Source organism: Macrotis lagotis, chromosome 8, assembly GCF_037893015.1.
Source record: "Macrotis lagotis isolate mMagLag1 chromosome 8, bilby.v1.9.chrom.fasta, whole genome shotgun sequence".
NCBI lineage: Eukaryota > Metazoa > Chordata > Mammalia > Peramelemorphia > Peramelidae > Macrotis > Macrotis lagotis.
In genome coordinates this window covers 53,472,373-53,493,652 of record NC_133665.1, presented here as the reverse complement: position 1 = coordinate 53,493,652, position 21,280 = coordinate 53,472,373, and the positions used below count along the sequence as shown (strand labels likewise).

The 21,280-nt window shown below is 44.9% G+C and overlaps 2 protein-coding genes across 10 annotated transcripts in view; both read right to left on the bottom strand.

Moving 5' to 3' along the window:
* Positions 1-609: 609 nt before the first annotated feature.
* Positions 610-16,882, bottom strand: RHOT2 (ras homolog family member T2). Of its 5 annotated transcripts, XM_074197072.1 has the most exons (20): positions 16,833-16,882; positions 16,725-16,796; positions 16,584-16,642; positions 14,528-14,609; positions 14,311-14,354; positions 13,556-13,609; positions 11,883-11,935; positions 11,637-11,745; positions 10,512-10,613; positions 9,345-9,443; positions 8,944-9,052; positions 8,262-8,382; positions 7,049-7,133; positions 6,722-6,867; positions 6,515-6,615; positions 6,290-6,420; positions 5,997-6,077; positions 5,216-5,338; positions 4,740-4,942; positions 610-3,385 (listed from the first exon to the last, which is right to left on the bottom strand). In XM_074197072.1, the coding sequence occupies exons 2-20, from the start codon at positions 16,759-16,761 to the stop codon at positions 3,268-3,270; spliced, it is 1,857 nt and encodes a 618-aa protein (XP_074053173.1). In that variant the 5' UTR covers positions 16,762-16,796; positions 16,833-16,882; the 3' UTR covers positions 610-3,267. The 5 variants fall into 5 exon arrangements, with proteins under 5 accessions (XP_074053173.1, XP_074053172.1, XP_074053174.1 ...); XM_074197071.1 differs by lacking the exon at positions 16,833-16,882 and having other exon boundaries at positions 16,725-16,800; XM_074197073.1 differs by lacking the exon at positions 16,833-16,882 and having other exon boundaries at positions 16,584-16,637; positions 16,725-16,743.
* Positions 16,883-17,180: 298 nt separating this feature from the next.
* WDR90 (WD repeat domain 90) overlaps positions 17,181-21,280 on the bottom strand; it is a 55,114-nt gene continuing 51,014 nt past the window's right edge. For 2 of the 5 annotated variants that reach the window (XM_074197063.1, XM_074197065.1), the window contains exons 40-43: positions 20,634-20,777; positions 20,426-20,545; positions 19,954-20,038; positions 17,182-18,449 (exon numbers count right to left, since the gene is read on the bottom strand). In XM_074197063.1, the coding sequence (XP_074053164.1) occupies positions 18,235-18,449; positions 19,954-20,038; positions 20,426-20,545; positions 20,634-20,777 (564 nt within the window). In that variant the 3' untranslated portion in view covers positions 17,182-18,234. Of the gene's footprint in view, positions 18,450-19,953; positions 20,039-20,425; positions 20,546-20,633; positions 20,778-21,280 lie in introns of all 5 variants that reach the window. The other 3 variants (XR_012470811.1, XM_074197067.1, XM_074197066.1) reach the window with 3 other exon arrangements.

The following is a 21,280-nucleotide window of genomic DNA, read 5'->3' as shown; positions in this document are numbered from 1 at the left end:
CAGCAGACAGGTTGAAAGAGCTCACCAGGTCTGGGTCAAAAGGAGGAGCTGTTCCTTATGCTTGCTTGGGCAGGAGGAGGAAAATTGGCATAAACCTCTCTTCCATGCCCTTTATTTTCATATATAGTGCTTTTCTTCGAAAGAACTTCTTGAATTAAATAATTTAATAATTAAATAATTAAACATTATTGTCCATTTTCCAGATGGAGAAACTAACCCTTAGAGATGTTGTCACTTGTTAAATCACAGCAATCAGGCCTGGACACGGTGAGAAGCCAGGTGACCTGACTCAGAGATTGGTCTTCCTACAAGACTGCAGGAGTCTGGGTTGCTTCACAAGAAGGGGAGCTGACTGGCAAATCAGTTCATACTACATGGAAGTTCATCAGGGAGCAGTGGGGGCTCAGATGACAGTAGAGACCAGTGTTCTATGTTCTAACCAGTGTTAGGTGCCAAGATGCAAGAGAAACCAATGGGGCCCCAAAAGTCACACCTTACATTAGAGATGTGAAGCCCAGGAAAGAAAACACTGAGGAGAAATGTAAGTTTCTCTTCCTTTGGGGTTGTGGTCTTTACAACAGCTGATTAACATCAAACCCAGTCTTAGTGTGCACAAACACTTATTTTATTGAAAAGTGTTTATCCCATCACAAAATTATATGGCTTTGGGCAATGAACATGATACTCAAACAGAAGAACAGGTGAGAGATGACATTTCTTGGGGTCCCAGCCCAGACTTTTCCTCCCAGGCTGGACAGCAGCAAGACACTGGTCCAAATAATGTTAGAGCAGCATGGAGTACACAGGGATAACAAGAACTATCCCTGGTTGAGGCCTTTGTTGGGATTCTCCAAAGCCATGCTGGAGATGGGAAAATCCTGTCAACCAGACTCTACTAGTAAAGACTGGTGACCAGCAGGGCCTCCAAATAATAGCATAAATCAGAAACCTGAGGACCCTGACTACTATGAAAATGTCAACTCCATTATGTTTGTGCTAGAAATGCAAGGATAGCCCAAGACCTGGGAATGTAGAATGGCTGAGGCACTGGCTCTCAAGAGGAATTTCTTCCCAAACTGGGAATCAGAACACTAGGGAACCAGAAGTCCACTCCTCAAAGCCATGAAGTTAGCATCTTTTCCTGCTCCCCACAACACTGAAAACCAAATCCCAAAGAGACACTTGTCCCAAATTGGTTCTCTTCTAGGGCACTGCACCTTTTGCCCTGTATTTTCTTGGGTGGAATCAATACAATCCCTATCTGGAAATAGCCTGAGGACATACCCTCAAGAGCAAAAGTTCAGGAAATATTTATTTAGAAGATGAAGATGATCCAAAGTCCTCTCTCCCCCAGCCTTACTGACCACTAGGTTCTGTCTTATATGTCACATATCTCAGCAGAAGTCACTCCCAGTGACAGAGACCTCGTGACAATTCGAGGTAGAGATACACAGTGCCAAACCTAGGATCTTGGACAGTCTGGCAGAATCTGGTGCCTCTCCTGGTAATCTAAGGACTGGAGAAGTTTCAGAGATTGTGTTGGGAAATGCAGCACCCCCTTTCTTCTGATCATAAAGGAAAGTCACAGCTCAGTCACCCTCAAATTGGAAATCCCTAATTAAATACCTAGAGCCTCCCCTCTAAAGTAAACTAAACAAGTAATAACAGGCCCTTGATGTTAGCACACCAAGCACCCAACACTGTTCCACATAGACAGAACCAAGGCTGGAATATATCTAGGCTGTAGCTCGAAAATAGATCCTTTTTTAAAAATAGATTACTGCATAAAAAGGTAGTTTACATAACACTATTGCAACAGCACAAAGTAAACTGCCCTACCCTGAGTGTACTTGAAAGGTTCAAGTGCTCGCTCCCTGATTAACTGGCTGCTTCCGAGCCCTGACTCAGATGAGGCATTGAGGGTCAACAGGGAAGGGATGGACAAAGGTGCAATGGGAAGGGTTTTTCAAGAGATATGCCCTCGTGGAAAGGGGTAGAGGAAGAGAAAAAGGTAGAGAAGGGAAGAGAGGCATGAATTCCAGCCCATACTAAGACTAAGGATGAAGAGACAAGTTTTACGTTAACATTAAAAGACATCTTTCAAAGTGTGAGGTCTCAGCAAGAGAAAAGAGATGATTTCCAGTTTGAACAGGGAAACAAAATCACTTTTTCTTCATGCTCTAAAGTGAACACACAGTGGCAAACAAGGGATGATTATTTCATTAGTCCAAAATCTGGGTCACTCGTGGTGGAAAAATCTTTACCAGCCTCCCTCCCTTCAGGTGCTGTCTCTTGACTCTCTCCCCATTTGCAGACCCATGAGCTTCAGCATGCACGTCAGCTTAGGAAAGCAGAGAGCCCCACGCCTGGTGAGGAAGCAAAGGGGACGACCCTGAGTTGGAGATGACTGGCTAAGGAAGACTCCACGTGAGGCCCATAGCTCTTTTGGAATTCATCAGAATGCCGGCATGGTCCAAGCCCTCAGGGCAAAGTGTGCGGCACTTTGCGGCCAAGGAGAGAGGCTGAGGGCATGAGGCTGGGAGAAGGGAGATGGAGATTCAGAAACATCGACATGGGCCAGGGAAGGAGAGGAGATGTGGCCCACAACATTGCTAGAGAGACTCCTTTGGGACTCAGTGTGGCAGATGCAGAAGAGCAAGCACAGGCTGGGCCAAATTTGTGACTGAAGATAGGAGATCTGCAAGGCTGAGAACCCCACAGACTGTATTTCTGAAGTCTCCAGAGTGAATCTTCTCCCTGCTGCAAACCTTGGCTGAACATTGGGGTCAGGAGGAAACCTTCTGGTTGACCATTGGGGGCCTCCTCTCCGTGTTGCTGGTCCCCCTCCCCCACACACATGCTACCCTACAATCAAGAAGGGAAGGTAGAGAGAGATCCCACCTCCTGAAGCCAGCCCCAGGCCTCCTTTAACAGATAGACAGGTGGCTTCTTTAGGTATCTGAGCTGGAAAACTATAAAAACTCTCAAGATACAAGCTAGGATCTGAGGAAGTCCATCTGCTTCCTCAGCCCCTCCCAAGAGCCCTGAGATTGGGAACACTTGAATTTAGAGGAGACAGTAAGATGGGAAGAAGGGGCATCATGAAAGGCCAGTCAAGGTCGTATAACAGGCTCTGAAGCAGAGGCAGCAGGCAGAGCTCTGCTGGGAGTGTTCCTCCAGGATATGGGCAGCCTTGATCTGCCCTGGCAGGATGGGGAGGAGGAGCCAACTACAGTAAGAGTCTGGAGAGACCCAGACCGCCCCCCCTTACTTGTTCTTCACCATGGTCTTGTAAAGGGTGAACCCAAGGACTGCAGCCACAGTAGCCCCCAGGGTCATCCGGAGCCAAAAGGAAGCTGTGCGAAGATCTAAATCACTCAAGTGCCTGTAGGAAAGGAGGAGACATGAACATCTGGTGAAGAAGCCTAAACTCACTCCTCCAATGCTTTCCCTTGGGCACCATCATCCTCACCCCACAAGCAGGCTTTCTTCAGGCACTTTCATTTCTATTAAAAGGAAAAACGTCTGCTTCTAGCCAAATGAACATAGGAAAATCCCACAGTTCTTAATTCAAAGACTGATTAAAAACCTTGAAATAAAAATTCCTTAACGTGCCAAGAATGATTGCTCACATCCTTTACCCAGACCCCATGACAGTGTGGCAGATGAGGAAGCACCCAAGGAATTTTTAATTTCCCAGCAGTGTTCAGCTTTCATGAGGGACAACTTAGACCTACACTGGTAATGCCCAACTTATACATATTCAATTCTCCTCTTGATTTTCTGAGAGATGGTTATGGCATAATTCTAATCTGATACTAGTGTCTTAGAATAAGCAACCAAGTTCTACCCTAAATTCTCCTTAGGTGCCACTGTCAGTGAAAGATGACCAGAGGGCGGAATGTCTGGCCCAATGTAGTTTCTCTCATGTCTCCAAGCATGATGGGGAGGAAAACGAAAATGGACTCCACTCATGATTCATTCTAAAACACTTTGCTGGTGCTCCTGAAATACCAATACCTGTGCTCTTTGTTCAAAATTACTTTAAAAAAATGAGTAAGGGAAAAGATGATAAAAAGCCCTGGCCTGGGACCCCAGGTTTACTCTGAGGGGTGGCAGGTCACTTAAACTATTCTAGTGGGACAAGCACTAACTGAGGCATGAGAAGACCAGGAGTGGAGTCTCAGTCACTCCTTAAACTCTAGGCAAATCTCAGCCTCTGTTTTATCATCCATATGGGGTTACTAATGCCTGCCCAGATCATCTCATAGGGTTGTTACCTTCAAGTGTGCAAATGGATGGAAAAAGCCCTCTGAAAAGCAATGTGTAATTGTAAAATATTACTGTTTCCCTCTTGTAAACCACTTAGCACAACACCTGGCCCAGAGGATGTGCTTAAGAAAGGCTTGTTCCCTCCCTTCTCTCTCTCCCTTCTTCAAGGGGCAACCCTATCTGGTCCCTTGAGAAAGCCTTCCAAGGCTGATTCTCCCACTAGATCCCAAGGACATAGAAGTCTGGATTATTTTTGTTAAAAATAATAACTCTCAGGCAGCTAGGGGGCACAGTGGATAGAGCACCAGCCTTGGAGTTAGGAAGACCTGAATTCAAATTTGACATTAGACACTAAATAATTGCCTAGCTGTGTGACCTTGAGCAGAGTCACTTAACCCCATTGCCTTAAATAAATAAAATTAAAAAAATAATAACTCTCTGGTCAGAGTGCTGGCTATGGTACCCACGGGAAAGTGGCCAAAGTTGCCAGCCGGGTGAAAACAGTTGAGCTGGGAGCACCGGGGCCATTGCTGGTGAAGTAGCACGGCGGAGGGAGGTGGTGTCTGTAGCAGAACTCAGCTGGAGATGTCCCACGTTGGGAGACCACTTCTGGCAGATCAGCTTTAGAGGCAACAAAGAGGCAGGGGATCTGTCCATCCATATAGTATTGCTACAGAAAGGAAGAGAACTCGAGTCACAGCACAAAGACTAACGGAGGCATGAGAGCTGTGGGCCCATGAGGGAGCAGGATCCTGGCACGCCAAGGTTTTCAAGGGAAGTTCACTTCACTTCACTTGCCAGGTCACCAGACCTGCCTCCCAGAAGGAAGGGTAGGCATCCTGCCAAGTATAGACCCACACTCTCCCACAATGGGCTCAGGATTGGCCTCAACAGCAAGCCTTTCTTTTTTAAGAAAAGGATCTGGGGCAAATGGATGACTCACCTTATAAATATTGGTGCAGTAGGTGAAGGATTGAGGGTCATTCACAGCAAACATCAAGCAGGCGACATCACAGGCTGCACTGGACGTTGTGGTGAATTGTGTGTCTGCTTCTGCCTCAAACAGCTGAGGGATAGGGAGACAACAAAGGCAGGGAGTGCTGAGTCGGCTCTCTGTAGGCCCCAGTTTAATGAGCTGCAGATCATTTCCAGGCCTCCCACAGTTGCCTTAGCACTAATTGCCCCCATCCCAAAGGTTCCTCTGAGACAGGCCTGGAGCTACTAGTTTGAATTCTCACTCAGTCACTTTTGCCTTTGACCACCGTTGAGTCCTGGATTACCCCAACTTGGGTTCTTAAATCTAGACACAAGCAAAAGTGCTATCCAGATGCACAAGGGAGACCCAAAACACAGAAAAGTGTGCCAAACAATGCAAATCCAGACTTTCTAGAAAACTTCACTTCTTAGGCAGCACACAGTTCCCTGGCTATTAGGGAATTAGTTCCAGAGCAGTGATCTGTAGCCTTCCTCAGGAATACGTAAATGTGCTTTATATATTTTCAAGTGCAAACATCCCAAAGTGATGAAATTGTACTATAGTCATGGCGGGAAGGAATGGCACCTCAGTCCCAAAAGCAGGTATTAGGGGTAGTTTGTTGTCCTTTCAGGTTCAGACAAAACTTTTCAGCGGCCTTGCCTCCCCTTCTTAGCATCCTCCAGGGAAATTACAATCCCATCTCCTGGCAGATCTGGCTGCCACCACCTCTGAATGTCCCCAGACTTACTATTAAATATTTCTCCTGCCCATTGACTTGCACTGTGTTGATGACATGGAAGGACTGTTCTCCTGGGCGCTCCCTGAGAGTCTGCAACCAAGGCAGGCATAGGTGAACAAAAGAATATCAAAGTGATGAAACTCATATGTAAAAGGGTCCTCAACCTCCATCCAAACAGGGTCTGCCTCCCTCCCATGGGGATGAGAGAGCAAGACCCTGGCTTCACTAGCCATAAGCTACAGAACAAGACAGACAGAGAGATGATCTACACATACACATAGCGGGAAATAGGACAAACTCACCTCTAAGTTCTTCCCAAGGAAGGCCTGTAGGAATGCTGACTTGCCTACACCCCTTGAGCCAATCACTTTACAAAGGAAGACGTTCCTCTGTGTCTGTCCTTTTTCCAGGTCTATCTTCTTCTCTCGGGTGACTTTAGCAGGGAAAACACATGATATGGTCAAAGACCATGAAGGAGGTCTCTAAGTATCCCTCCCCTCCATGAAAACTGAAGAGAGGCCTCTGACCTGTGACGGCGTGTGTCTGGGAGTCTTGCTCACACAGGATAGGGTAACCCAGATAGCCAAGGTGCTCCAGGCAGTGGTGGACATTCAGGTAGGTTACTAAGCTGGGGAAGCAATGAAAGAGAACAGTCAGTTATGAGGAACAAAGGAAGGGTAAGTAAAGTCTAAAGTGAACATGTGTTAAGGGGGAAGGAAAGGGACTACGCTTACGTCCACTGGCAGAGGAATCCATGCAGGGAAAGCAGGCCTTTATCATTGGTGCATACCGTATTGTAGAGTTCAGGGCCCCAAGGCAGAGAAGGGAATGGGCTAAAGAAGCTCTGAAGCTCAGTAGGGGAGAGGGCTCCATCTTGGTCCTGGAAACACAGAAGTGTCTCAAGTGACCACTTTGAAAAGGTGTTGTGTCAGGGCTGGGGAGATAGACTATGATGGGCATAAAAAGAGGAATGTAGGGGAATGCAGAGAGGCATGCAAGACCTAGTGAGAAGAATAATGGTGGTTGTCCTGGGTGAACTTGAAGTGTGTGATTATTCTCACCCTGTCATGCTTTTCAAACATCTTTTGCAAAAATTGGTAACCAAAGTGATTGAGCTCAGTGGTACAGCCAGGAGGAACTCGGATCCTGGAGGTAGAGAAAGAAAATTGTTAAGGTAGGTGTGGGGTAGGGATATGGGACCTGAGCAGTTACTTACTTACTCAACCATGACTTAGACTTCCAAGTTGTAGCTTCCACTGGTAACAGTTCAACCCTAGCTGACTACTGTTAACATAGTTTAATCCAGAACACTATGCTGACCTAACCAGAGAAATTTCTTGTCCAAATATCCACATACAAATTATTCCTAACCAAGAGTCATTGAACTATAGGAATTATGTTTAATCTTTTTAAGAACATTTCTCTATAATAAAGACCTCTAGAAATAGGAATTCAATAAAAAGTGACCTGTCCAGGCATGGTACAAGCTTACTTTGGCCACTATTCAGGGACATTACTGCATTGATTGCCAGAATTGTATTCCCTACGGGGGGGGGGGGGGGGGGGGGGGGGGGAACTACCATCTGTCCAATTAGTAAATTTGAATTCAGTAGAAAGACTCTTAATTTTTTTAAATGTTCTATTGTATTTTTATTTATTTTGTTAAATATTTCCCAATTTTGGGGGGGAAATAGTATTTTATTTTTTCCAATTACATGTAAAGATAGTTTTCAGTATTCATTTTTTTTAGGTTTTTTTTTTTTGCAAGGCAAATGGGGTTAAGTGGCTTGCCCAAGGCCACACAGCTAGGTAATTATTAAGTGTCTGAGATCGGATTTGAACCCATGCACTCCTGACTCCAGGGCTGGTGCTTTATCCACTGCACCACCTAACCACCCCTCAGTATTCATTTTTTAATAAAATTTTGAGTTTCAAATTTTTTCTCTCTCTCATCCCCCCTCCCCAAGTTCTATCACCCCAACTACAACATGTCCTTTTGCTACAGAGTGGCTGAGATAGTCCCAGGTGAATCACCAGGCAGGGAACAATGTCTTCTCTGGTCTTCGCTAAGGCATTCCTGGTGAGAAGGGGTGACTAGGAATACCAGCTCCACTAATTGGAAGGAGAGTCTACCTCCTGGGTTTGAGTGTCTGGGTGGCTCCATAATACCCCATCAGGTTAACCAGGGAGGCACAGAGACTGGCTTCTTAGGGAAACCAAAGCTTAGCATGGTTCTCTAGCTCCTTCCCCTTCAGACCTCAGAGTGTCACATACAGTGGGTGAAGATAGTCATCAGTCAGCTCCAGCTCATCATCATAGCCAAAGCGGCGTAGGATGGTCCAGGTGGTCTCATGACGACCCCTCTGAATGAAGAGGGTGTTCAGAAAGAGGAAACCTATAGGAGAAGTGGAGGCATCAATCAGAAGAGCAAAGGGCTAAAGAGCTCTTTCAGATTCGAAATCAAACATCTAAAATTCAGGGATGAGATAAACCCCCTTGATCTGGCTGAATGGATCAAACAGTACAGTGGACATCAGAGGGAGTGGAATCCATTGCAGACTAATTTCTCACTCCTTTCCACCTTGAGCAAAATCTTTTGGAGACCTCATTAAAAGCATTATGAACTTAAGGAAGAAAAAAAGATGTGGGGAGGGGGCAGCTAGGTGGCATAGTGGATAGAGCCCTGAGTCCAGGAGGTCAAATCCAGCCTCAGAGAATTAATAATTGCCTAGCTGACCTTGGGCAAGTCACTTAACCCCACTGACTTAAATTAAAAAAAAAAAGATAATTCAAGGAATTTAAGATAGGAAAAGACTATGTATACAGCCTAAACTGAAGGCAGAATCTGGCACTAAAAGAAGGTAGCAAAGCCACCTCCCTTCTCCATCTGCCCGGGTTCCTGATGTGAACAACCCAACGGGAAACTCCCTCAACATATAGACAGGTCAGCAATTACCATCCAAGCTCAGCCCATCATCCTTTACGCCATCTGTTGTGTTCTTACACACCACCATCTTCACATCCTCTAGGGCTTGGGGAGCCAAAGGATTTCCAAAGCATGATTTCTGATCCCAAGAGAAATATAGATGTTAGATCAAGAAAAGTGGAGGAGGCAAGGCTCTTCTGTCCAATTGCTGCATAGAAAACCATGCACACAAACCTAGTTAGACACAACTCTGAGGTATTATGAGAGGGCCAGTTTTAACCCAGGAGAAAGGCAAACCGGTAAGATTTTTTTCCACTAAATGTGATAAGGCAGAAGCAGGAAGTGGAAAATGCCAAAATGTTAAAGGAGAACTGGCAGTAGTTCCTGCTATGGCTATCACTGCAGCCATAGCAGCAACTTTCAGCACTCACCTGAAAGTAATTAAGCTCATCATCACTCAACACCTGGTTGTTGTCCTGGTCAGAGAGTCGGAAGATGCGGGTAAGTGCTTGAGCACAAGCTGGCCTTAGCTGTGAGGAAACAAACTGAAACCTGTTCACCTAGAAAAGTCACAGGAAGCCAACCCCTAAACCAAAAAGAAACCTAACAACATCCCTGGAAATGAAAGGACTTGGGAAGTAGAATTAGGTAGGATTTTTTCCTTCTCTACTTCCCATTATCCACCTATTAAGCAAGTCAGTCAGTCAGTCAGTCAGTCAGTCAGTCAGTCAGTCAGTCAGTCAGTCAGTCAGAGCTTCTTCCCTCTGCTCCCATCATTTCATTCTTTGTTACTCTTAACGAAAGTAAATGGGGCAAAAAAAAAAAAGAATATATAATTATCAATTGTGTTCTGGAAGCAGCTTAGGCAAGAATTAGGAAAGGAAAGAAGTGGAACTTTAGGTTAAAATCAGGTCTGAGGAGTATGTACTTGCAATAACATATGGTTCTGTTGTTCCTCACTAGTACAAATGTTTTGGAATTGGCTGTGTTTCCCTGGATAGCATGTGTGACCTGGGCCACCCAAAGCACCATGGCAGCTAGAATACAAGTGAAATGTACAAAATATGCACCTCAAAAATATTCAATGTGAATCAATGGTGTGTACTGGGTGCCCAAAAAGTGGCACCATAAGGAGTCCTAGACACAAGGGGCCTGTTTCCTAGGCCTAGTGGCACCTTTAGCTTGTAGACTGTCTTGAACTTTTAGTCCATATTAATAAACCAATTAATAAACCAAGCGAAAATTGGCCAACAGATCAACTAGAAGAGGTACTGAACTTTATAATGGGCAGGTCTGAGTTTCAGTTCAGTTATGATACTAACTCACTATATGATCTTATGCATGTCTCTTCCCCTCTCTAGGTCTATTCTTTCATCTGTAAAATAAGCTGGTTAGACAAGGTGATCCCTAAGATCCTTTCTACTCTGCCATTCTATGATTCTTTGATCAAAGATTCTATAACAATATTAGCTGCCTTTCCTGAATAAGACTTGAAATCTAACAACAGAAAAAAGAAATATGAAAGAATATGGTAGGGGAATGTTCAGCAGTCAGATACTTCTGGCTTTCACCTTCACAAAGATACCCCACATTCTCACCTGCTTCTCTTCTGGATCGTACAAGGGGGCTGTAGGGTGTAAAACTGCCTTTTGAGCATAATAAAACAATTCTGAGATGTTTTTCAAGTTCTTGGCAGAACACTAGGAGAAACAAAAAAAATAGAACATGAGGGAAGAGACATCACTTTCTCAATATTCTAGAAGATGGATCTGGGGTAAGGAGGAATCATAACAGAGATAGCATTTTAATAACAAAATCATCAGTAATGTAAAGCTATTACCATTAATATTCTTGTTAGTGGCAAAACACAACATTCCTCTATAGAGTTCTTCCCTGACCTGCCCTGTCCTGAAAATTGGAACAGTCCCTCTGATTCCGAGTCATGGCAAGTCAAAAGCATGCTGAATACATCAAAGGATGACCTTGGATTACTCCCCACTGATAAGGAAAAATGTTTGAATTCTTTGGCTTGACATTTTAAATCTCTCCCTGAGCTGGTTCCAATCTCCTTTTCTATCCTTATTCCCCATTACTTCCCCACTTAGATTTTTTCTAATATTTCTTTAGAATATTTCTAGAATTTCTCTAAATGTCCTCTACTTCTTCTTTTTTCAACTGTTTTCCTTTCCACCACCACCATCACCTAGATATTGTTCTTGCTCCTTTCCACTTGCCTTTATCTTATCCATTCAGTTCAAATCTTACTTCTTTCATAATGTTTCCCTGACCACCAAGCTATGTGATTTTTCTCTCATTTTTATAATAGAATTGATATGAATTCCTGACTCCTACAGTTCTTCTTGGCTCTCTCCCTCATTTGTTATTTGCCTTACAGATTTTCTTTGTATGTATTATCCTTCAACTATACTACAAGCTTCCTAAAGGCAGACACCACGATTTGTCTGCATCGTCTATGGTCCTATAACAATGCTAACACATTATCAGGCACCACAGAGGAGACCTGGTAAGAAAAAAATCCTAGGCCTACCTTTAGCTCTCCAGATTCCTTCACAATAAGTCCTGGTTTAAGAGACAGTAATTAGAAGGAAATCATTCAAGAGACAGTAAATATTCCTCAGAAGGAAGGGGCTATGCTGAAGTAATCATTTTGTCATTTACTTCCTTTTTTCCTTTGTGGCCTCTGGTCCTGGCTTGTCACTCACCTCTACACATGTCTCTATCTCAGAAAATTGGTTCATGATGGGCAGAATGGTTTCCATGGAGCTCCCAGACCGTAGGTCTGACTTGTTCCCCACAAGAATGATAGGGATTCTGAGAAGATAATAAAAAATGGAATTTTTTCAGAGGGAAAGGATTGGGAACCAGTGGATAACAGTTAAGTCTGACCCAAGTATAAGTCATACCACAGGGTCACCTCCCACCCATTTTAAAGAAATCACACTTAGTACCTGGGCCCTTTTTCTGCTCTCCCATTCACCAATGGAATCCACTTTGTTCGGATCTGAAAAGTAACCCCCCCCCCCCCCCACAACATTCAACAAATGTTTGTTGAGCATACCATATATGAGATGGTATGGGGAAAACATAGAGATGAATAAGACAGCTCTTGTCATAATAAAGCTTTCCTTCTAGTACTAGAGATAAGGGACTGATACAAACTGAATCTATGATTTTACTGGAATAGGAAATTCTTGGATAAGGGAACTCCCTCTACCAATGCAGAGCAGTACCTCCTTCAAAACTTACAGTAGCTTAAGTTTGACACTACTTAAATAGAAACAGATTCCTGTGATGGCATAATGACTTAGAAAACCACACATTAACATAATCTATGTTAAAATGTAATTTTTTTTCCTAAATTTTATTAAATACTTTCCAATTACAATTTAATCTGGTTCTGGCAGCCCTCTGAAATTGTGCCCCTTGAATCCAGTTCCTCTAGCCTAGAAATTAAGTGGTTTGCCCACAGTCAAGGAGATAGTCCGAGTCAGAACCAGGATCTAAAACCAGGTTTCCAAGGTTTTGAGGCCAACTCTTTATCCACTATGCCATGCTGATTCTTAACTGGAGAGATGTGCACAAATAACTATGATAACAGGCAATATGTGGTAAGTACAATAAGTTTTATAGAAGTTAAATGGAGGGAGAAATTTACTTTCAGCAGGGATGATTCAGAAGAAATTGAATAATGAGGGTCTTATTTGAGCCAATATAAGGGGAGCTAAACAAAGCACTAAAACCCATCTAGCTCTATACTGGGCAAAGACACATTACCTCGGAGCAACCTGCAAAAATCTAAGCCGGGGCTGTAGGTCTTGTTAATAACATTTTCCCATGAGTACCTGGACCACATTCTTCTTACTACAGATGGTGACTTTGCCCTTTGACTAGGTAAGAGAATAGGATGGTCACTCAGATAGAAGCTCAAGTTTCACCAGGCAAGAGGGAAATCTTGAAAAACAGCCCTTATCTGTTCATTAGCCCCTCAAAGGTGAATAATGATTTATGCCAGATGGCAAAGAAAATAAAATTCACTGCCTGCATTTCTTCTAAAGATAGCAAGCACTATAAAAGATAAATTGGTAGTGCTCATGTCTTTATAACCAGCTCTAGAATATTCCTTGACTTTTATAGAAGGAGCTCTGCAGTGTGTGGATTAGAAGGGTTTTTCCCCCTTCCTCTTAGCTTATAAAATTTCACTGCTTTTTAACATCTTAAAGCTACAGGGAAAAACAGGAAAACCTTAGGCCTGTCTACTTTCAGTAGGTTTTAATAAAATACTCACGAGAAGAATTTAAAATTTCTGTTAAAAATGAGATTTAATGATTCTCTAGATTCCAACATCCCAAGTTTTCTTGGCCCCAATAATAAATGATTGTAATAAGGTAACCAAAGAACTTCCTTAATGCCTACTGGCTTCAATCACTCTTTCAACAGACTATATAACTCTAGTATGGGGTTTGTGTTTTGCTTCTTTTGGATTTCTCCTCCTCAACCCTGACCTTACAGCACCTGTTAGAGGTTTATGCACATAGTGGGAGCTAAGTATTATGGATTGATTTCTGAGAAAGCTCTCTCTAGGTCCTAGGCAGCAGTTTGAACATAAATGCTACTCTCTTACCTTTTCAATGGTGGAATCCTCAGAAACATCATATACCATGCATACCACATTTGCCTGCAAAAAGGATTCAAAGAGGAAATGGAGAGGTACTAGAAGCTGGACCTTTGAATGTTCCCCAAAGAACAGAGAGATCCTTCCTTCTTTTTCAGGTTTTTTTTCAAGGCAAATGGGGTTAAGTGGCTTGCCCAAGGACACACAGCTAGGTCATTATTAAGTGTCTGAGGCCGGATTTGAACTCAGGTACTCCTGACTCCAGGGCCGGTGCTCTATCCACTACGCCACCTAGCCGCCCTGAGATCCTTCCTTCTACCAAAATTTTCCCCTCATTCTTCTTCTCTGTTCAACCTCAGTTCATGACATCCCATGTCCTCCTGCTTAAGTGTTGTCAGGTTAAGTTCAGGAATTGAGACTATTTTAGCTTTTTTATTTGTAGACCTTAAATAGAGGAAGATGGTTCTAATAAGCAGGGTGACAGAGCATTAAGGTACCAAAGTCAGTACCTTTATGAAGAAAGCCCTTGTTTATCCAGAATCATACCCTAGAATCTTAAAATGTTAGGAACAGAAAGGGCTTCAGTGTTCATCTAAGTCTATTCCTGTTCACAATATGAATGAAAGCCTCAATGAAGACCTGAAAAAAGGTCATAGAAAAAGTAAGTTGCAGAGCCATAACAAGAACCTGTTTTGCTGTTTTTTTGTTTTTGACTGATTCTACCTCCTTGGCTCTTCATTTTACCCCATAGTTCATAATCTCACCTTATGGATCTCATCTTGCAGTTCTTCCTCCGTTTGCTCTGTTTCTGAAATGAAAAGATACTATTACCCAACGTTGAGTCATTCTACTGTACTTGATTCCTAGATAGTGTCAGGACAAAACAGTGGTATATAGGGTGATTTCCACTGAAGAAGCTGCTCCTGGGAGAGGATCTGGGCTGAGGTATTTGCTCAGGGATATGTAGGGGAAGGGACTTACCTGAGTAATCAACAATGTGAGTGGGCACCTTCTCAGGAGTAACATCAGCTGGAATTGTGATCTCTTCAGCTCGAGGGGGAACCTTAGGAAGAAACAAGTATTCACACAAGGGCAGAGATGATTTGTGGGAGAAGAGTAGGATTCTACCATGAGGATGAGCTATGCCAGTAACAAATGAAAAAAAGGTTTTTACAATTCTGCTAGTCATTAAGAGTGTGGCCAAAGTCCTAAAGTATGAAGACCCAACAGGTAGATAGTACAAAACCTTTCTCACATACCAATCATTGCCCACAGATCACTGCACCTACTGTTCCAGGAATCAGCTGGTACCTTTTCCCCTGTGATTCAGAGGAACCCTGATACCTCATGATATTTAGTAGCCTAGCCACTTACTTTCATCAATTACCTCAATAATGTCAGCACTGAGGTTAAAAAAAACTATGCCAAAAAATTGGTGACAGTCACCCAACCTGGCAACCTGCAAACCACCTGAAAACTGGGGAAGAGATGACACTGCTCTATAATAATGGCATGGCTTCACTACAAGAATCCCTTATAAGAGATGGAATCTAATGCCATTTTCATGTCCTATCATGATCCTCCGGCTAAAGGGGGAAAACTGACCTTACTTCATGGGCGTGAGTTCAAAGGATTATAGATATATCCTGAAAGGATTAGAAAAGTATCTAGTCCATCCCCAAACATTCTCCTCCCTCCCCTCTCCCCATTTTATAAATAAGGAAACAGTTTCAGAGGTGATATAATTACTTGCCCACGGTGGTACTGGCAGGAAATGGTAGAGCCATGATTCAAATGCAGACCCTTGGACTCCACTGTACCATACTGATTCTCCTCCCCACCACAAGATGGTATTCTCCAATTTAGTGACTGCCCTGCTCAAGAAGCTTCAGTGTCTCCCTATTGTATTTAGAATAAACATTTAAAACTCTTCACCATGTTGCTTCAGCTAACCTTTTTAAGATGATTACACTTCACTCCCCATTATGTTCTCTATGATACAACTAAAATAGCATGCTTACTGGTCCTGTGGACAAAATTCCAGCTTTGTAACATTTTCATCTTCCATCCTTGGAAGAGGCACTGTTTGATTTCCCCCTCTCAGAACATCTTTTGTCTGTTCAAGGCTCAAAAGTTCAAGATCCACTTTCTTTAAGAAACCTTAATTCCTCAATTGTTACATTCTTGGGTCCCAGCAAATAACTTTGTATTTATTTTGTACATGTTCCAAGGCTACAGCCTTGACAGAATGGAAGCTGAGGAAGAACTGTTTCACTTTTGTTTTTGTTATTTCTGGTGCCTACTATGTAGCACATGGAGGTGCTTAATAAAGGCTTATCGGTTAACTGGAATTTCTGTTGTCTTCATTACCTGCCTCAATTTCTTTTTCCCCCCATACACTTAAGGCTGAGTCATTTATGGTGAGTGACTGCAAAGAGGATGGCAGAAATACAAAATAAGAAAATTAAGAAATCAAAGCGTGAGGAGAGGGAGAGGTGGCACCGCTTCTGTGTTTTGATGCAAAGCATATGCAAATGAACGAAAAGGAGGCGTTCCTAACTAGTTCACCCTGCTAGGTGGCCCAAGGGAAAAAACCTGTTCAAGGAGAGTTATGGCCGATCCAGAGAGCTGCTGGTGACTAGAGGTCATGCCTTGCCCGGTAATCTGCCAGGAGGACAGAGGCTTAACTCCCAGCAAGGCAAAGGAGCTAATCCCAGACTCCCCACACAGAGCAGCTAATCTCAGAGGCCATCTGGGGCGCTCCTGCCCGGTCCGGGAGAGGAAGCCCAGGCTGATCCCTGGGAGGCGAGCTGGGCCGAGAGGGGCCGAGGGGAAGGTCCGAAGCAGAACGCAGGCCCCCGGCTGCAGGGCGGCCCGAGGCCCCGAGGTCGGGTCCCGGCGCGGCTGCTGCCCGGGGCTCTGGCCCAGTCGGGCCTCGGCGTCCTCTTCGGCTCCGGCACCTTCTTCGGGGGCCCCGCTCGGGCGGGTCGCCCCTGGCTCACCCCCCGCCAGGCCCCGTCCGCGGGGGCGCACTCACCTCCTCGGGGAACTCCTCGCCCACCAGGGCCATGATCAGGGAGGTCTTCCCCACCTGGGCTGCGGGGAGAGGAGGAGGCGCGGCGGTCAGCGCCCAAGGTCACGCCGCCGCCCCGGCCCGCCCGGCCCGGCCCCGGCTCACCCTCGCCCAGCAGCAGGATCCGCACGTCCCGCTTCATGGCCCGGCCCAGGCGGCGGCGCCGCTGCCCGCCGCTGCCCGCCGCTCCTGCCCGCCGCCGCTACCCGCCGCCGCCGCCGCCGCTGCTGCCCGCCGCTGGCTCCCTCAGCCCGCACTTCCGCCCCACTGGGCCCGGCCTGCCAACCCGCGCCGGGGCGGCGGCCTAGAGCGGCCTGGCAGCCGCCGCGCACGCGCAGCGCCCCCTCGTGCCCGCGCCGGGCGCTGCGCCCGCCGCCCATGCCGCCGCCGCCTTGTGCCAGCCCCCACCCCCAGGCCTTGGGCGTTTGCGCTCGCTCGGGGCGGCCGCAGCTGCGACGCGCGCTTGCAAGCAGGCCCTATGGCACGTCTGAAGGGGCAGCCGGGCTGGGTGGGAAATGGCATTTTTAAAGCATAGACTTTTTTTTTACCTTAGGGTAGGGGCCTTGGGCCTGGCACTGGCCGCTCCGCCACGGCGAAGGTCACGTCGGATCGATCCTGGTCCGCCCGGGGAGCTGAATGCGGGCCGAAGGGGACGATGGCTGGGCCCTGGGTCGGCAGAGAGCCTCCCCTCAGTCCGAGACTTCATCTGTGAGACAGGGATGGGGGGCAAGAGGCAGAGCTGCTGAAGAACTACAAACCCGACTTCTCCAGCCAAGCCATGGATCATCTCCCTAGGGCTCATGAAAAAATGTGCCTCCTTACCCCATTCCGAGGAGGGAAGTCTTCATGTGGGCAAGTGTTAATGCTGCTGAGAACTGAGAAAGAACAGTCACCTAAACACTCCAGCAAGGGGCTGACAACTGAGGCTCACAGCCAGACTGCACACACCCACTTTTATTTCAAAACTGTACAAGTGAAGAAGCATTAAAAAAAAACCCCTACAGATAAGAGGGCAGCAAGTATCTTACACATTTCTATAACATTTAAATCAACAGCTTTGGCCTGTTTGATTTGCAAAAATTGTTTCTTGGCTTGGTATCTAGTCTTGCAAGTTATTCCACAATTAAAGACCTGAAAATGGATCTATTTATTGAGATCCATCCACACACACACACAGACACACAAAGACACAAACATACCAGTCCATTTTACATAAGTCCTAAACAAAGGCACAAGGCAACAAGTTGGGCTGCCCTGTTATCAGAGCATATTTTCCTTTGAGGTGAGTTTTTCTGGGGAGCTAGATCACTGAAAATGATTGGGGAAGGAACTAGGACTACAGGTTCTGGAGCAGGAATGGGTCAATGCAACTGTGTACTTGTCTAGTAGGTATGGCTTTTGTCCTGGTGAGAAAAGTGGTCCAGCCTTCTCACCTTATACAATGTAAAGATTTATCAAATAGTTCTGTCAAGAGTCAGTTCTCAGTGCCTGACTGAAGCTGACTTCCTTCAGCCTGGATGGGTTTTTTAATTTGCGATGTGATTTATGGAACAAATTTTAACTGAGCCACTCAGTTCAGCAAGCTGGATGGAAGAGTCCCTTGAGGATCAAAAGTCTATTTAGCTATCCAAGGTCCAAAAGGGATATTCTTGGCCTCTCTGGATGCTGTTGCTCCTGGGCCCAGCACCTCCCACACAAGAATTTCATTGTAGGCTACTGTGAAGAGCAGTTTGCCAGATGGTGTGAATTTGCAGAGGTGGATAGCATCGTTGTGACCCACAAAGTCTTGCTCAGTCTTCGACATGCAGTCAATAAGCCTCAACAATCGCTCTGTGGGGACATAAGAGTAAACAGTAGGGTCTCAGAACTCTTCCCTTGGGACTTGTGCCACCTAATGGTAGAAAGCTGCAAAGGAGAGACATTCAAATCATATCACAATTCAGTGGTACGTTTTTCTAATCTCCAAGTCCATAGTTGATGAATGATTCAGCTAGTCGAGGCTAACAAACCAGTCCTAAGTATCAGAGGTAAAAATCCCTGATAAGTAGGATCTTTCCCTAAAACTCACTCAGTTCAGCTCCACTTAACCCAACCCTTGCCATTGATTCTGATGCTGAGGTCTGCAAAAGCAAGCATTTCATCATGGAAAGCAGGGCAGAGGATCTGTTAATCCTCCCACTCGTATTTCACTTAACAGCTCCCTATCCCCCTTTCTATAGAAACTATTCCAAATCTTTTCATCCCTTCTCAAACCTCCCATGGCTCCTGATCTCCCCATTCTCTCAGCTGAGAACTTTGCCTCATATTTTCTAGAAATAACTGAGGCCTTTTGCCATGAACTTTTTCTTCCTTCTTTCTTATCTTCTATCACTCAAGTTGCCAGCTGCCATTTTCTCTTTCTTCACCCCTAGTTCATGATGAAATAGCTTTAATCCTTACCAAGACTAACCCTTCTGTTTGTTCAAGAGATTCCATTCCATCCCTGTCTCTTCAAATTGTCCCCTCTGTCATATCTATTCTCTCATTTATTTTAATATCTCCCTCTCTACTGCCTCATTCCCTATTGCCTACAAAATATAACCAGGTAGCCAGGTGGTGTAGCGTATAAAACACTGGACCTGGAGTCAGAAGAAACTGTGTTTAAATCTAGCCTCAAACACTAGCTGTGATCCTGCACAAGTCACTTAACCCTATTTGCCTCAGTTTCTTTATCTATAAAATGAGTTGGGAGAAAGAAATGGCAAACCTCTCCAGTATTTCTGTGAAGAAAACCCCAAATGGGATCACAAAGAGCTGGACATGTCAGAAATGACTCAACAACATAACAAATGGGCCTGTGCTTTCCCTATCTTGAACTCCCTCCCTAGTCCTTTCATCTCTATTATCAATGATCCTGTATCTTTTTTGCTTTGTTGCTAAACTTTTCCAAAGGCTATCTACCATCTGTTTTTCCACTTTCTCTTCTCACTTTTCTTTATCTCTTAATCTGGCTTCCACCCTCATCATTCCAAAAAAACTAGTCTCTCCAAAGTATCCAATAATCTCTTAATGACCAAATCCAATGATATTTTCTCAATTATCATTCTCCTTGGCCTCTGCAACCTTTGACAAAGATGATCATTTTCTCCCCGATGACATTCTCTTCTCTCTGGGTTCTCAGAACACAACCTTCTCCTGCTTATTCTTCCCTCCTACATGTCCTTTGCTGGATCCTCCTCTGCATGATACTGAATAAGACATGGTAACATTTTTCCGGGAGTTTCCAGATTTCAAGTACAGGCCCAGGGCAAAGCCCTGGTGTCCTTTCCCTAACTTGTGGTTATGGGGAACTCACCACAGTGGCCAATAGCTATGAGGGATGATCCTGGGGATAGGCTGAGGGAAGTTGCAAAGTAAGTCAAAGGGATCTTCTCTACAACCTGCAGATAGAAAGAGAGAGTGACACTGAGTTAAGCCAACAGTCAGCAGAATAGTTATTGTACTGATGCCACCAAGAGGGAGGCTCAGGCTGCTGAGCAATGCTTTTTTGTTCAGTACTCCTGGCAAACACAGGGCTATGCCTGGGCATGTACCATGAAGGCTCAAATTCTAGAAACTTACAGTCTGAAGTAAGAAATGGTATCTCATCTAACCTCTGGTCCTGTTCCTGCTTAAATCCACCTACCCCAAGCCATAGTGCTATGGGGCACAGTGCCTATCTTTTGGTCTGAGCAAGGCTGTGACCTAAATGGTCTGTGGTTTTTTTAAACTAGGCATTCCTTATCTTGGTCTGCTTAGTCCTTTCTTGGGAGAAGAAGCACTAGTACCTGTTTCTGAGAGAGGCAGTAGATAAGGACCTCTTCCTTCAATCCAAAACCTACATAGACCAACATGCTGCTGTTCCAAGGGCAGAAGGCAGCTAGAGAAGGAGGTAAGTTGGTAGGAATCTAGAGGAAAAAGTCAAAAGTGAGTGAGGTCAGGAGAGAGATCATTGATGTCCCAGAGAAAACCACCACGCTGGATGAACATGCTTACCTTTGGGTCAGTGGGTCCTGGAAAGCTCAACCAATCAACAAGTTCACAATTGTCTTTGAGCCAATCTGAAGCCCAGACACTAACTCTCCGATCTGCACTGGCAGCCAACCATAGCTCTCCCCCTTCCAAACCAAATTCATAGTACTAAAGAGTGAAGGAAAGAAAGATCTTAGTTATAAGGCCTTAAGAGTCAGAAACTGACACAATGAGACTCTTTTTCAGGTCAAGCCTCCAAGTGCCTATCAGTTAAATTTTTTTTTTGTTTTAAGTTCTAAATTCTCTCCCTCCACTCTGTCCCTTCCCCCAACCATTGTCTTTTTTTTTTAGGTTTTTGCAAGGCAAATGGGGTTAAGTGGCTTGCCCAAGGCCACACAGCTAGGTAATTATTAAGTGTCTGAGACGGGATTTGAACCCAGGTACTCCTGACTCCAGTGCCAGTGTTCTATCCACTGGGCCACCTAGCTGCCCCACCCAACCATTGTCTTGAAAAAACACAATATCCATTATTCATATGACGTCATCTAAAACATATTTCCACATTGGTCATGTTTTCAGTTATGGTTCACTAAACTGAGCTGAGACTGTTTTTCAGGAGACTCTAAGTCAGGTATTATGTCAATGGCTAAAGTCCAACATTTATTGTTGGA